Raw genomic sequence first — 17,514 nt, forward strand, 5'->3', positions numbered from 1 at the left:
TATAAGCAAGTACATTTAGTTCATGAATATTTAATTGCAAAATAAATTCAGTCTTATAATAATTATGTCATATAAATTTTACCCTTTCTCTCTCTCTCTATCAATATTTTTCAGATAAATCTTTTGATTCTGTGAACTTTGAACATTTAAAAAAAGGGAGATTTTTTTTGGTGTTAAATGGCACTATTACACAGGCATTATCCCCTGGTTTAGTCAGCAGATCTCATTCATTATTTACAAGGTGTAATTTAGTATCACATTAGAAGAGTGATGGCCTGGGCCACTGTCGGAGTGCTTAGAGAAATTTTTCAAGATGTCTGTTGGGACAGCTAAGTCGAAAAATAACAGTTTCCGCCACCAACCTCATTCATTACTTAACACTACAGTTTGTATGTAAGTAAGTAAGTAAGTAATGACTTTATTTAATGAGACAACACAGTTGGGCAAGCCCAGTCTTCCCTGCTGGAATGTATATGATATTGAAATACCTCAATGAAAGAAATAAAGAAATCTTTTTCAGGAAAAGTCAATGACAAATGTTTTATAAGTGACCTTTTAAAAATTACATTAACTGGAGCTTAATTTCTATTTTTCTTTGTATGAAAATGTATATTAGATTATATTCGTAATAATATATAAGAGTTTTGCATGTAACATCAAATGTACCAGATGCAATATTTTTAAGAGTGGAATTGCATCACAAACAAATTTTCTATTTATTTCATGCTTTTTAAGTGGTTTTATGTGATTTTTGGTGTGTAATGTCATGGTTTTATATTATTGACAACATCAGATGATGACGTCACAGAGTAATTGTTGAAAAGTAATTTGTGTAAAATTTTGTGAATTATATTACATTTTTAACAAGATGTCTGAAAAATATAAAAAATGAATTTCTTTCATATATTTTATATTGTAAGATCTGAATCTTTTGTACATAAAAATGCTGTGCATTTTAGTGCATTTTTTATGAACAGGATATAAATGTCTGTTGTTAAATCATAAAAATATATGATAGGGTTAAGTAAATTGATACTTTATAGTATGATGTTATGGGTGTTATATTACATATATATAGATAAACACTGTAGTCACAAATATTAAGGTTATGTTCACAAAAAATGCACACACGCCCAAACCCAAAAAGCCTTCAATCTGTAATGATAGTTATATTACAAACTAAAAGTAATGGTAACAAAAACTCAAGTTTGGTTATAAGCTTAAGGTAATTACTTGTAAGGTATCTTTTGAAAACGAAAGGTCCATTACACATGATATTTTGGTAGTGTACTTGCATGGCATTGGAATTTGTGCAATGAATTTGACCTACAGTCAATTTCAAGTCAAAGGGTTTTGGATATCAAAGTACAGAAATTGAGCTACCATTATGGAATTGAGCAAGGTCAGATTGCAGAATAATTGTGCTCTATAAAGGTGGCATTTAAGATTTATCTAGTTAAGTACATTTATTACTCAAACACTTTAAAAGGTATCCATGTGAATTTTGGAACTATGTGCTCATCATGATGATTGTAAGACTGAAATATTATTACGAAAGTTGTCTGCTCTTTAAAACTCCAAATTTTTATCAAAATTTCTTGATATGCTGTTCATAATTTTTATTGAAAAGTTTTGAAAAGTTTAATGTAGGGAAGTTGGAATAATTACTAAGTGTATTCAATTAACATAATCTTGTTAAAAATTTGCCTCCAGATTATTTAGGTGCCATAATTTATAGGCTACTACAAGGAAATTGTTTCTTAAATTTACAGAGTGGCATATTATCCTAGATTACCAGTATTTACAACTTGAAAATATTATGACAACATAATCAAGATAAAATCTTTTTTTAAGAGTGATAATGGTTTGTAAATTCAATCAGTCACAGAACAGAATAAAGCTATATGTATGGACAAATTATGAAATTAGCCCCTGTCAACTTGATTACCTCATATTTAGCGGTAATTTTAGCAGCATTCTAACAGTACATAGTGAATGGAGTTTATGACTGAGTTTTTTCATGTTATGTGATAAAAGGTGTGGTTTACTTGATGTATTTAGTGATACAAATTTAAATGGATTGAGGCCCTAGCTTTTATGTTTAGTGCTTTGCTGTATGAAAATGTATATGTAACTGTTTTATTTGTTGACAAATTAAAGAAGTAACCCATACCAGGCTGTCCAGCGTCCCTAAAATTCCTAAAAAATCCTATTTTTTTTTCAGTTTGGCTAAAATTCCTAAAAAAATGAAAAATTCAAAGGGAATTCCTAAAAATGCCCTATTTTTTCACTGAAATTCCTATTTTTTTATCTTTTGTTATAACATATCCCGAAACAACAATTTTTAAATCACAACCTAAATTTTAACACAGTCAATGGCGCTGATATCATATCTGACTAAATTGCATATAGTCACTTGTTGTATTTACTTCAACTTCTGCAGAAATGTCATACTTGATTTATTGCCAGATGTTATCAGAAAAATAATAAGAAACTGTTTGTTTTAAATGGAACAATGAAAATTATCCGACTTTGACTATATCAAAATGGTCACTTGTTTAAAATAGAGATAAAAAAATTTCCAAGCAAGTTTATTTTTTTTATTTGCTACAGTTGTTAAACCATTTACCTCAGTCTTAGGTGTATTTAAAGCAACTATTTATGATGTACCACAAAATTTCATCAGACTTTATGTAGGGGACCTTTTTAATAAAATCTTAATTTGTAATCAAGTTATTGTCAAGTTATGACTATAGAATAGATCTTTTGTAAGTGATACCAGCTGGCAGATCTAGACAAGTTTTCATATTTGGTAATATTATAAAGTGGGTAAGGTAAACTGGCTTTAATGATTGGATGCTTTACCATTTTGCACCCCAATTCAGCGTACTAAGAAAAGACACCTTCAGCTGCCCTTTTTGTACACATTAACACTAGCCATACCAATGCAATGTACTGTAAATATGTAATAACATTAGGTGTATGTTTTTATTAAATCTGGAAAAAAACTATTAAAAATCATTGCATAGATTGACTCTGTTGTGAAATTTAAATTTATACAATTTTTAATAGCCCTGATTTATTTTTAACAAATTCTTTAGTGGAGACTGTAACCCTGCTGTTTGAATTTAGATTAGAATATTCATGGGAATGACCTGAGAGTGGGTCATATCGTTTTTATTGTTTTTTAAGAAAGATCGAGACTTGTTCAAACTGTACCAAACTTAAAATGAATAATTGTTGATAAATTTTTTATGCATTTATCGCTCTAGAATAAATTTAAAGCATAATTTCTCTTTCCATTTACTATTGGCAAATAACAGCTGAACTAATTGAATATTGGTTGTTCTGGGATACTCATAACTTTAAAAATGTTTTCATTCTAGTTATGTTTTAATGTAGTTAAGTTTTTCAGCTCTTATTCATAGTAGGCAGTTAAAGGCAGTTGACCAGTGACTCTATTTATTCACGGTTGACTATGGAACACTGGTAGACACTTTTGTTATAACTGAACTAGAGCATTATTTGTGAGTTACTTACTTTTGTATCAAATATGCAAAGTTGAGCCCAAATCATGGTCTTTTGGGGCCATAATTTAGTTATAAAATTCCAAATTTTAGCCCTAAAATTCCTTTTACTTACCCTAAAATTCCTAATTTTAGCCCTAAAATTTCTTAAAAATTGCCCTAAAATTTGCCCTAATTTTTTGTCAGAGGGTGCTGGACAGCCTGCCATACATACCCTTTGTGTGATTTCCAATATTCACACATTTAAAACACATCAAATACTAATTTGTTGCTAAAATAGATATACATATTTTGGATAAAAGTGACATTATGCTCATTTTTTCATTGTCAAAATAACTAAATTGACTATTTCAAAAGATTTACAGTTATAAAGGTGATTGATATTGGAAAAGGTGTAGATAAAAAAAAAATATAAAAAGACTGTCCCACTCTTTAAATTAATTTAATTCTGATGGATATTTACAGAAATTTCCTTGAACCATGAGTTATTTATTGACATGAGAAGTTAATTCTAAAATTGAAAGAAATTATGGCAAAAGGCAAACTTATTTTGACTTTCATATGTTTTCTTACTATATACCATTGAATGAGCATAATGTCACTGTCAGGGTCTCACCTTACTTGATGTTAATTTGGTTAACAGTTAGTTTCAGCCCATTTACAGTTATATAGTCATGCTCTTTAGAACCAAACTAATATCTTTAAGGCCAATAATTTGAAACTTTTTTGACAAGATACTGTTGGTTATAATACAAAGGGCATTATCTTAAACCAATGATTTCTAGAGCTATGCCCAGTTTATATTCCAAAAGACCTACAAGATGTATAATAGTATGGTGTTGTCCCTTCGTCTGTCCATGAGTCTGTCTGTAGACAATTAATTGCTGCATGATAACTTATAAATCTAGTTTATTTGTAAAGCATAATTTTATGTTTTTCTTCCATTTAATGAAAGTGTAGGCACACTTTCCATAAGTATTTCAAATAATGATAAAAACAATAGCAGTGTATCATTTAGATATCCTTATAAAATATTACTTGGAAAAAAGTTATAAGTGCTTTAGTTTGAACATGTTTTAAGATGAATTATAATATTTTATTCGAATGTGTGATACTTAATAATATCAACGTACCATAATTATTACTGACCTTCCATTATTGACCAATTCACCTTAATAATGGACAAAGTTACAGTACCATATAGACAAACAGACAAAATGAAAAATGAATAGTATGGTCTATTTAAACTGTGCACATGATCTAACAGGAACATATTGATTGAAAATAAAAAAATTGGGCTTTTGCCCTGTTTTTATTTGGGTCTTGCTGGGCTCCTTGCCGATGGTCCTGTATTGCTGGGTTGTGTGGGGCTTGCGTTCATTGAACGTTCATTGAACGCCGCCCTTTCTTGTTGATCTTTTTTTTCCATATTTTACCAAGACTAATTGATCTATTTATAGGTATGGAGCGGTCTGACATTGTTATGATCGTCCTGGTGTCCTTGACTTCAGTAGTTCTATTTATACTCGTAATGATGTTATGTGCCTGGTGCTACAATTGTTGTCGTCGGCAGAAGACGGTTGAAGAAGAGGATGAGGAATTATCTAGGTCAGTACGATCACTGGAGCTGGGCAGTGAATGTAGCGATGTCAGGCAGCTCAACAAGCGGTCCTGGGAGGAGAAAGGTTCTCATGGCGAGAAAAAATCAACTCCTATACTGACACGAAAAACTATACGGTAAGAAATGATAATTCACCCGTATAGTAGATAATTCATCCGTATAGCATTAAGGTTTTGTATATCGAGGGTTGACCGCAAAACTGCAGTAACTAAATAAAGAAGGTCAGACTTACAACTTTTTTTGTGGTCAATTAACTCTCGAATTATATTTATTACCAAAATGCAAATTTATGTGTATTAGTCTTTCACATTTTTCCTTATTCTTCCTATATAGACAGACAAGTATGATATCATTTAATATTTCCTGTTGTCTTTGGTCCAATATTGTTGCATGGTCAGGAAAATTTTATTGGGTATATTCATCAGATACATCACTTTGTATTGAAAAATCAAAGTACCAAATTATCTGTATTAATAATTTTGAGTTACAAGAATGTGGTAGACATGTATGTGATGCAAATAAAGCAATGTTGTCACATAAAACAACACCAGAGCAACAGATAAATGATTCAGAATTATTTTATTGAACTACATTAATGATGATTGTCTTATACATGAAGGTCGTTTATCAATTACCGTCAGGTAATAATGTTGAGCTATCATTGTTCTCTAATGATCAATTTATCTTAAATCTTCAATTAAAATGTCGTTCTGATAATGCACATGATTAACCTGCATGACATGATTACCTCATCATGCACAAAGTATCACAGAAATAATGTATAAAATATTGCTGCCTCATCTATATCTAATCTTCACAAAATGTCCTCTAATATCCTGATGCTAATTAAATTTTCCCCTATGTGATCTTTAAACCATGGTCCGGGAATGAGATTTTTCTATTACTGCAGTAAAATCATTTTCATGATTGGGTCGTTCTCCTGGTTGTGTCATTCTCCTGACAGTGCCGCTCTTCTCCCTCGTAAAGCTGTATAAAATGATCAGACAATATAACATTAATTATATACAAGATTGGAAACATTGACATCATTTTAGTAGATTTAATTATGTTAACTTACCCTGATAGTTGAAATGAAATTGTTCCGAGTTTTGGGACATATAAGTTATACAGCCTGTATATTTACACTGTACATTGACATTGTCTGGAAGATACAACTTTTATGTCCTGTATGCTTTTCTAGTTTACAATGATAGAAAAAGCCAATTGAATTCTGAGGGTCACATACTTTGAAACAGGTAGAAATAAGAAATTTACAGAATTAAATGTGTCAAGTGACATACCTAAATATCGGTGATTTCTGGAAAATTTAAATAAAGCTTATACTTCTATCATTCTGTGCAATGGCAATTGTAATATTACCCCAGGAGGCTTTCTGATTATGAAAGCTCAGCTTTGCCTTCGTGCATGCTCAGTTTTGCCTTTGCTCAATTGAGTTATTTCAGTGCTCATTGGCCTCCTTGTTGTAACATGGTAGAGAACGAAATCCTGTATACAAATTCAGATTGATATTAATCTCCTGTCCTTGAACAGATTGTTCTGTGATTGACAGAGATAGAAAATTATCACATTACCTAAATCCAGGCCTTGTTCAATGTGTCAATGATGAGATCTGGTAATTCCAGGAAATAATGCTGTTATTGTAAGCTTACAGGAACAGATATTCTCCTCATATCAGGTTACATGTTGCTAACAAATATAATGGAAACAAAAGAAGAAAAAAAGAGGAAAAGAAATAATAATGATGAAAATAAACAATAGAAAACAATCTGTGATTGCAGTTGTAAAATATTTACTGCCTGGCCCTATGCTCCTAATAATAACACCTATAACACCATTATAATAAACTAATTCAGTGTGTAACACTCGTATTTTGTGAAAATTGATAAAAGCATGTATTTCATTAGGCAGTTTGGGGACATGGTGTTTATAACTTGAACAATTATTTTCTAATATTTAAAAAAAAAGATGAATAGATCTTGATACAATTTTTTAAAAGTTTTTTTTTTATAAATAGCTTGCATTTCTAATATCAACTGCCTTTAACTGACTCATTTGCCGCTTTGATAATTTAATGATTTAAATGTTCACTTATTAAAATCTGACAATTTTCCTCATTGATTTGATTCTTTTGAGTTCAGTGATGACATTATACTGTGGTGGCTCATATAAATGTGGTAAATTAGATAAATAAATTAATTATTTCCCTTTAAGTTTTTGCGGCCATTTGCAATTTAAAGAACAGGCCTATGGGGTATTTGGAGAAAAAAATTGGAGAGCAATAAAATTCATCATCTTTTTATTTTGCCATTCTTGTCATATTAGCTAGATTATATTTATGGTTTTGTCAGACAATATCCTGAAATTGATAAATAAGCTTACTTTTATTAGACAATATGAAAACTTGTATAAATGTCTAAAAACAATAACTAATGTTGGCATGGCAATAATTCATCCTTATTTTCGATATTACCCACTAGTTATCATTGTCAGGTAGTTAATGGAATGACATTTTTCAGTGATATATCTACTAACACTTTCTAGGGGAGAAAAACTTTGTCTTCTATTCTACAAATGAAAGTGTTGCAGTTGTCTCCCTTGACACTGTATTTCTTGTAAAATTTATTCTTTTCTAAGGGAGTAAACTTTCTCTTCTAATCTACAAATGAAAGTGTTACAGTTGCCTCCCTTGCACACTATTGGAGTAAACTATATTTCTTGTAAAATTTATTCTTTTCTACCTTTCCTGTCTTCAGAAAATTTGGGTAAGTGATATGTATGTAATCAGTTGAGCTTCTCATAGACTATAGTTAGCAATCATAGTGTATGTAAATATGTATATATTGTATGTAATGTAGAAATCTATGTGTTAAATATACTCTTATTTAAAGCAAAACCAATAATAACAGTGTTAACAATGCTTTTCCACTCTAAGGTTTGGGGAGAAGGAACTAATGAAAAGTTGTTTTGGACCCATCTGGTTAGCTAAATTGGTAGAGAGTTGGATTGTGAATCAAGCAACCTGGGTTCAATTCCTCACTTAAGTTGAGATTGATCATGAAATCCTTTCTAGGGTCATTCACACTGTACCTCTGCTCTAGCATTTATAAAAGTATTGTGAAAGTGAAGGCAACTAGTACTGGTGAACTGCTTGACAGCTTGCCCAAGAACAATTTGGTGGCTGAATTGTGCTCAGATGAATTCAAAGTGATTACTGCCCTGATTTGGATGGTAAATTGGCAACACCAAAAGTGCTGGTTTTGTAATGATTTTATAACAAGTTACAACAATGACTGGTTTTAGATTGTTTACAAAGATTCAATATTTTCTTTAAAGGAACTCCACTCAGAGTCCAAAAAGCCTCAAAACTTAAAATTTGAAATTTTTACATAAATCAAGGGAAGCACTTAAAATAGAAAAATCTGCAAAGAATTATGAAGAAATTTACTGAGAATTAAATTGAATATCATTTTTTCTTGTGATTTTTATCCAAATTTGAGTGAAAAGCATTGCAGCGCTTTTGAATTTTGAGTCATTTTGCAATATAAAAGATATTAATATGTAAATATATATACGGGAAAATCGCGGTGAGGGAATGGTTGGAAGTATTCACGCTTAATATGACCTTCATCAAATGGTACACATGTTTCGGAAATTGTCAAAAAAAAACGTGAAGTCCCTTTAACTTAAGTTGCACTCAGGTAAGTAAGTACATGTAATATTAATCGTGCAAGAAATCTTCAATGTCTCTTTTTTATTGTGATTTATTTTCTGATTGACAATTAACATTGCTGTTATGATTGTATTTTGAGTTGTAGATATTATTTTTAGAACTGTTAAATTATATTAAATGTGGTAGTAGTAGAATTTTCATGTAATTATAATATAGTAAAAGATATTTACCTGTGTTTATTGTTGACAAATGATAAACTATATGGAGTTGATGATATAAGATCTACTTTACTATGTTTAGAACTTTCTTAATATGAGCAAAAGGGACATTATGCCAAATTGTGACATTGCACTGTGATTTATGTGATAAAGTAAAATAGATATCAAGTCAGTCCTGTTACATTTTTTTTAACTGGAACAACTGCCGGTAACTCAGAAACTATGTCTTACATGAATCTGTACAATGAAGAGAAATTAACTATATTTTAATATCAAATCAAACAAATTATAAAAAATCTGTTTTGTACATGTTTTGTATTTATTTGGTTACTGGTTCTGCAAACTCCCTAATCTCCTAAGAATTATTATGTCGAATCTCAATTATATATTAAAGACAACTGTTGAATTACTACTGTAGTTTGATTTATTTGAATTGTCTCCCTTCTTTCAACTGTATTTCTTTGGTACATTATAACCACAGAAGTGAAACCTCTTTTATAATTTAATGATAACATGCAAGAATTTCTGTAGAAATGATAAGTCTATGAATTTATTATCTAGAACAATTTCTAGAATGTTTCATTATAAGTGTTACATGTTGATTATAATAAATTTGAGCTTGATGTTGCAACATTCTCTATTAGCAGTGAGTTGTCTCCTTATACCACACTAATACCGATATTAATTAGTAACTTTCTTAATGGTGGTTCAAGCTAAAATATTTCTCTGATCTTGTAGAATAGCCTTTTCTCACAAGGAAGATAAATGATGAAGGAAGAAAAATTATTTTTGCCAGATTTGCCTCCCTTAATTTCAGTTTGTATCACTTTAACAAGTTTGTTGAACTCAAATAAGAAATGTATGTGATGATCGCCATTTAAACATAATTGCTGCATGTAATGACAGAGAAAATGTCCTTCAAATAAACACTTGTACAAAAGTTAGTACAAAAAGTCAAACAATTTGTTGATTTTCTCATCATTTGATTTTTACATAATAAAAATGCTTCTTAAAATTTCATCTCAGTTCTATTTGATATTTAGAATATATGGCATGTTTTGTAAGTTCTTTCACTATTTAGAGCTTACACTGCTTGTTAAGGAATGTCTTTTCTGTTATTAACAAAGAAAGAATGAAAAAAAAAAAAAAAAAAAAAAAACAATCTGGTATGTTAAAAGACATTGAAGACTCACTCAGATTCATTCGCCAATATTCTGAGATTTTGTGCATCTGGTTTATATCATAGACATGTTTAGAAATTCCTTTAACTACTCACAAATTCAAAAATTGATCAAGATTTTGACTATTGATGTTTTATATATGAGAAACTTTTCTTTCCTGGTATATATTATGTGGTACTGTGGCTTGCCTATAAATGTTTTATTTATGAATTCTATATATGTGGATTACTTTAACTGTTTAACATACACTACTCTTGTACCAGCTGATGATCCATGATAACCAAGCATCTCTACGAGTTAGATTTCATCTGAAGAAATTGTCTTCAGGCAAACTTTGTAACAAATCATTTTTGTCACGCTATTTAAACATGTATAACATACTGGCATGTCAGCATCTCTCCCTCTGTCATTGCTCATATCACAACAACTGGAAAACAACCAGTGAACTTGGTCAGCCCTAATGGCAAGCAAAATGGATTTACTGCCTGTTGCTTTTGCCAAACATTGTCATTAATAGCACACTTGTGTGCTTTACAAATGGTGACCCTATTAAATATTAGATAGATACTTAAAAATCTGTGGAAAGCCTCAGTCATATAATGTATTAAAGTTGTAATAAAATATTCATACTCATTGACATAGAACTGTAGACAAATTCCTGTCAGATTCTTATAGACTAATTAAAATTATTCTAATTAAATGCAATTAATAAAATGCAAAAACATTTATGTTTTATGTTAATTTGACATTGCAGTGGTTTCATGTGGGTATAGATTTTTATGAAGAATTTGTCATTGAGAATTTCCTTGTTTAGTGTATTGACACAGATTGCTGTCTGCATTGCTTGATTAACTTGGTCTTTCTGTCTTCAAATATCTTATTTCTATTGTCTTTTCCTCCAGCTTTGATTACATCAGGGGATTGCAGGCAAATGAGAATGAATGAGTTTTGTGCGTATTTGTTTGTATTCTAGTAGCAAGGGTTTATAATTCTGATCGGCACATCATGCACATGATGGACAAAATGTTTCACTCATTAAGCTGCAGTCTCACTTACATCCTGGTAGAACCCTGTCAAAGCCACGGGAGTCATCCGGGGTGATCCGGGAACGACCAGGAACAACCGGGGTACATCCGTAACTCTGCCAGCAACGTCTGGGATGATCCAGGAACATCTGGCATTCTACCCTGGATGGAATGAAATATTTCATATCACAGGGAATGATCTGGGAAGGTAAAGCTTTGCCGGCTTCATCCTTAGCTCTGGCGGGAACGACCGGGGTTACACGGGGCAAACACCAGCATGAACCGTAGCTTCTCCTGGGCTCTGCCTGGATGGTCCAGGGCGCATCCTGGGTTTTAGTTGGGAATTACCGTAGTGCTGCTGGGGTAAGTGTGACCGCAACAATAATTTAACCCCGGATCGGTCTGGATCATCCCAGTAACTTACCGGGGTGGTCCTGGACTCTGCTGGGAGAAAGTGAAACCGCAGCTTTAATTTCATATTTAAAAGGTTTTCTTCTTTATGTGCTTTAATAGTACACTGTAGCCTCGATAACTCGCTCTTCACTATAACGCTAATCTCAGTAGAGCGCTCATAGACCTTGGTTCCCCAAAAAAAAAAAGAAAAGATACTTCCCCAAAAAAAAAAATTTTTTTTTTTAAGTAGACTTAGATTTATAGCGCGCTATAACGCTTGCTCAATTTGATAGCCAAGTACAATAAACAATTGTTATTAGGACATTTATGATCGCCAAAGGTGTGAAAAACATGCCCAGGTAAGCGTTTATCCGCTCTTTTGTTGTTTTACCTGTCTTCAAATTGTTTCCAAAATCTCAAATTCATATCATAACTGTTACATTGGCATTCGGTGGAGAGTATAAATAAACTAAAATTCACACACATATCTTTGACATGTAAACCTCGCTGAATTAAATAACCCACAAGCCCAAAATCAATTTAAAATCCTGCACTGTAAATAGAGCGGCCATGACAGGAAGTAATTGGCGTTTGATTTACTAGGGGACACAACTAAAGCTGGACTGTAAATTTCAGTGTTATTTACAGTCCAGCTTTAGTTGTGTCCCCTGTTTTACACTACATTCATGATTTATAATTTTCTTTCGAAAGTTTTTCCTTTTGTTTAAATATAATTAGTATTATTTGTGAATATAATATATGTTTACATCATTGAATGGTTTTAGAAAAAGATAATGTCGATATTCATTGAACAGTAAGTAAAAAAATCAGCGTAATATATATATGCAGTGGGTGGGGTAATGCGGTAATTTCGCAATGAGCGTTCTAATGAGAGCCTCGTTAGAACGCGGTGTTGAGACATTGGACCCCAACATGAGCGTTTTAATGAGGCTGAAGTGTATATAATGTTTTGGTATATGTATCCATCTTGCAAATTTTGGGAAGGAAATATTTTGTGCCCAATATTTGTGTTATAATGTATTAAAGGCTTGTATTTGATGTTGTAGAACTTTGGTATGTTAAAAGATATTGAAGACTGATTGATTTATGCCAACATTCTGAGATTTTGTGTATCTGGTTTATAGGTTAAAAATCTCAAGAATACCATCTGCAATAACCTTATTTAAAAATTAGAATATTAGAATAAGAACATTGATTTTTTTATGTAATTAAAAAATATAAAATTAATTGAGCGATTAATTGAGATGCACCTTTGTTTTTTTTGTGTCGCCTCTACGGAGTAGTGGCGACATATAGGGATCACTTCTCCGTCGTCTGTCTGTCCGTCTGTCCGTCTGTCTGTCTGTCTGTCTGTCCGTCTGTCCGTCCGTCCGTCACAAAACTTGTCCGGACTACTCCTCATAAACTACTGGTGCAATTTCATCCAAACTTTACAGGAATGATCAGTACCAAGTCTAGTTGTGCATATTGTCAGCATTTTCCGGTTCAATGATTTTTGTCAGAGTTATGGCCCTTTAATAATTTTTAATTTTAAAGTTTGTCCGGACTACTTCTCTTATACCACTCATGCAATTTCAATGAAACTTTACAGGAATGATCTGTAGCTCAAGTCCTTGCGCATATTGCACGGGTTTTCCGGTTGAATGATTTTTGGCCGAGTTATGGCCCTTTGATAAAAAGGTTTCTTTTTCTGTGTGTTGCCAGATACACAAAAAGCTTGTCCGGACTACTCCTCATAAACTACTGGTGCAATTTCATCCAAACTTTACAGGAATGATCAGTACCAAGTCTAGTTGTGCATATTGTCAGCATTTTCCAGTTCAATGATTTTTGTTTGAGTTATGGCCCTTTAATAATTTTTATTTTTAAAGTTTGTCCAGACTACTTCTCTTATACCACTTATGCAATTTCAATGAAACTTTACAGGATTGATCTGTAGCTCAAGTCCTTGCGCATATTGCACGGGTTTTTCCGGTTGAATGATTTTTTGCCGAGTTATGGCCCTTTGATAAAAAAGGAGTTTTTTTCTGTGTGTTGCCAGATACGCAAAAGCTTGTCCGAACTACTCCTCATAAACTACTGGTGCAATTTTATCCAAACTTTACAGGAATGATCAGTACAAAGTCTAGTTGTGCACTGTCCGTCTGTCTGTCCGTCTGTCACAAAATTTGTCCCAACATGAAATTGGCCATCATGAGGCGACACATGTGATTACTGATCGCTCTTGTTTTATAAATACATGCTATATGTTCGTTGGAAAATACTTGAAAGCTACAACATTGTGTGTAATATGTGACTTTATATCACATTGAATAAAGTTTATACTAATGTATAATAATAAAAGAAGTCCAAATTCATATTGTTATTTTATATGGACTGCCAGGATGAACAGAAAGGTATTGAAAAAATCTGCTTTAACAATTTGCTTTAAAGTTGATAGGTTGCGATATGTCTGTTTCTATATGACATGTGCAGATTATAATCTGGTGAGCATCAATGTTTAATGTAAGTTGTGGTTGTGTGCCACCAGATATCATGTTGACTGATGCTGTTTTATAACCACTAGTTGTTAATTAATGAGTAAATCAATGGGGGAAATCATCTTACCTGCCCAGTAAGCTTTGTTTATTACATGATTAGTAATTTAAGGTGATATAAAATATTGATTTTATTGTGGCTTTTTTGCAGTTAGTCTTGTAGGTTACCTTGTGCAAGTCTGACATGACCAGTCAGATGTTTCAGCATGTCTTGTCTACTGTAAATTTGATTATAAAAATATCTTTGTTCTCTGAAGAAATTATAAATGTTTTAATATCTACATGTGTATATTCTGTCTCATTGAGTACATAGAATGCAATTTTTGTTTTTTTTTGCATCACTGGAAGTATATATATTTTTGACAAGATTGATGTACTTTTTGATGTTGATCTGTACAAGTAACTTGTTTTTTTTTCCAGAATAATTTTTTTCACCTCTAACTGACTAGCAACAACTAAATGTTTTTATCTCAACATTATAAGGCTATTTAAAGAGCTAAATATAATTGTTAATTTAATTCTGAGCATATTTCTTTATTGCCTTATGCATATCTGTCCATTTTATTTCCCTTAGTTGCTTTTTGTGAAAGATTTAAAGTTTCTAGTGTTTTTTTTTTATTTTAACTTATAGGAGCTCTGTTCAGTAACTATTCAGTTTCTTTAAAGACTTTTTTATCATTCCAATATTCTAATCATAGTTGTCCAATGTATTACATCAGGTTTATCTTCTGACCTAGAAATAATGACAATTTTTGTGGCTAATATGAAGCAATCTATATGAAAGTGGCAGTGTTTAGGTCATACAGACATATTGTGTTTGCTGGAGATAAGAATTCATGATGAATAAAATCCTCTCATTCTAGAAGAAATATTACTTTACTCTGACATAAATAAAGGACTTATTTGTACTTTAGATAGAAATGTTGGAATTATTTTCCATTGAAATGGACTTCTTTCAGCAATTATTCAGAAATTTCATTTGAACTTGAAGAAAGAAAGTTAGGAGGTTAATTTAATTATTATAGGTCGCTGACCAAGACCCATAATATATATAAATGTAGCATATGGAATTTTTATTGAATGAAACGTATTTCCTTTTATTGACTTAACAACTGGGTTTTGTTTAGTGAGAAGAGCAGGCATACTCAAACCATGTGACAGCTGCTATTAATGCTACAAAAACTTCTGGTATAACTCCTTTGCATTGGCCATATTCCCCTACCCTGGCTGTATTCCTTTGCCCCAGCATTTTATTCTTGAAGATTTTCACTGCATGTGATATTATATTAACGGGTTTGTTTCTATTAAATTGTATGATTTAACTAAAGGCTAATAATACTTTTCCTTAATTTTTTATTTAAAATTTTGTCTTTTTGGGAAATTTTTTTGTTGTTTTTGAAAACAAATATTTTAATAGTATTTTTATCTTTAACAGTAAAATTAAATGTTTTTTATTGAAAGAGACCTAGCCAAGTTACGGGTATATTTAGGGGCCATTAGGGGCCCTTTAAACAACCCAATAATGGGAAATTTTTAAAAAAACCATTAAATGACCCCCTGCCATCAGAAAAGTCTGCCCTTCATTTTTTTCAATCTAAAATTTTCCTTCTTTGGGTTTAAATTTTAAAAATTTAAAATTGAGTTTTGCTAAATAGGGGTCAAAATTTTTTTTTAGAAAAATAAAAATTTTTCTATTTTAAAATGGGGGAGTCCCATATAACATAAATTGCAAAATAAAATTATTTGTTCCCCCAAAATGAAACATTGTTAAAAATTATTGTTTTAACAATTTTTTAAAAAATTTTTTGAAAACAATATTGTATAAAAATTTCTTTTAATAAGATTATTAAAATTTGTTATTGTTTTATGCCTTTTGTAAGCTACTTGTTATGTAGATAACTTGAAATTTTGTCTCTAAATTGAGCTTGTTATATGAGCCAAAGTCTTAATGTCTAATTTAACACAAATTTCTTCATCTTTGACTTACTTAAGTTCTACAGTTTGAGATAGGCAAAGGTGAGATCCCTTTGACTATAATTATAGGAATGATTTTTTGTGAAAGATTTGTTATTTAGTTTGGAAGAAGAGAGATTCTACTTACTTGTTATGGCAAAAACCCAAAGCAAACTCCAGTTATGGCAAAAACCCAAAGCAAAAAGACAGCTATTGCAAAAAAAACAAAGCAAAGAGACAGCTATTGCAAAAACACAAAACAAAAAGCCATTTATTTTAAAAACAAACCGACACAATCAAGGTAGCATTAAAAACTCACATTGCATAATATAAGAGTTATTACAAGCATATATTCATGTGAAATATGCAAAAGACTCAGTAAAGACCAAAGCAAAAGCAAGTTTTTACAAAAACCCAAAGCAAAAGCCACTTATTGCAAAAACCCAAAGCAAAAGCTAGTTATTGCAAAAACCCAAAGCAAAAGCCACTTATTGCAAAAACCCAAAGCAAAAGCCAGTTATGGCAAAAACACAAAGCAAATGCAAGTTATGGAAAAAACCCAAATGAAAAGCCACTTATTGCAAAAACTCAAAGCAAAAGCCACTAATTGCAAAACCCCAAGGCAATAGCCAGTAATTGCAAAAACCCAAAGCAAAAGCCAGTGATGGCAAAAACTCAAAGCATAAGCCAGTTATGAAAAAAACCCAAAGCATAAGCCAGTTATGGTAAAACCCAAATCAAAAGCCAGTTATGGCAAAAACCCAAAGCAAAAGCCAGTTATGGCAAAAACCCAAAGGAAGAAGACAGTTATTGCAAAAACCCAAAACAAAAAGCCATTTATTTAAAAAACAAACTGACACAAGCAAGGTAGCATTAAAAACTCTCATTGCATAATATAAGAGTTATTACAAGCATTTATTTTATGCTTTTCAGTGGATTACTGATTTATCCGTGAAAATTATATTTGATAATTTCACAGTGAAAATTATCAAAATATAATGTCACACTTTTTAATGACGAAACTACTTTTTTTAGATTTTTCCCATGTGGTACCTCAATTTTATTTTTGCTAACAATTTTTATTCTGACAGTGTCAGGCTGTTTAAAGAAAACGCAAAGCTGAAATTGATAATCAACTTAAAATGTCAAAAGTAATAAAAAAGAAGAAAACTTACTTCTATTCATTCAAATTCCAATCACCAAATTTCATCTCTAAATTTTTTTGTTTCATTTTTACAGTCTGACAGATACATTCCTTCCACATGCAAACTGCTCTTGATGACATTTGGGCACATTAAAGTATCCTACAAGCAATAACTGCTGTATGCTTTATGAAAAATTGAAAAG

General features: G+C 31.4%; 1 protein-coding gene across 2 annotated transcripts in view; it reads left to right on the forward strand.

Moving 5' to 3' along the window:
• LOC132724229 (synaptotagmin-7-like) overlaps positions 1–17,514 on the forward strand; it is a 210,658-nt gene that overhangs the window by 18,631 nt on the left and 174,513 nt on the right. For both annotated transcript variants that reach the window (XM_060709053.1, XM_060709054.1), the window contains exon 2: positions 4,988–5,264. In XM_060709053.1, coding sequence (XP_060565036.1) covers positions 4,988–5,264 — 277 coding nt within the window. The remainder of the gene's footprint in view (positions 1–4,987; positions 5,265–17,514) is intronic.

This window comes from Ruditapes philippinarum, unplaced genomic scaffold (assembly GCF_026571515.1).
Source record: "Ruditapes philippinarum isolate M1 unplaced genomic scaffold, ASM2657151v2 ctg2418_1_1_1_1, whole genome shotgun sequence".
Taxonomy (NCBI): Eukaryota; Metazoa; Mollusca; class Bivalvia; order Venerida; family Veneridae; genus Ruditapes; species Ruditapes philippinarum.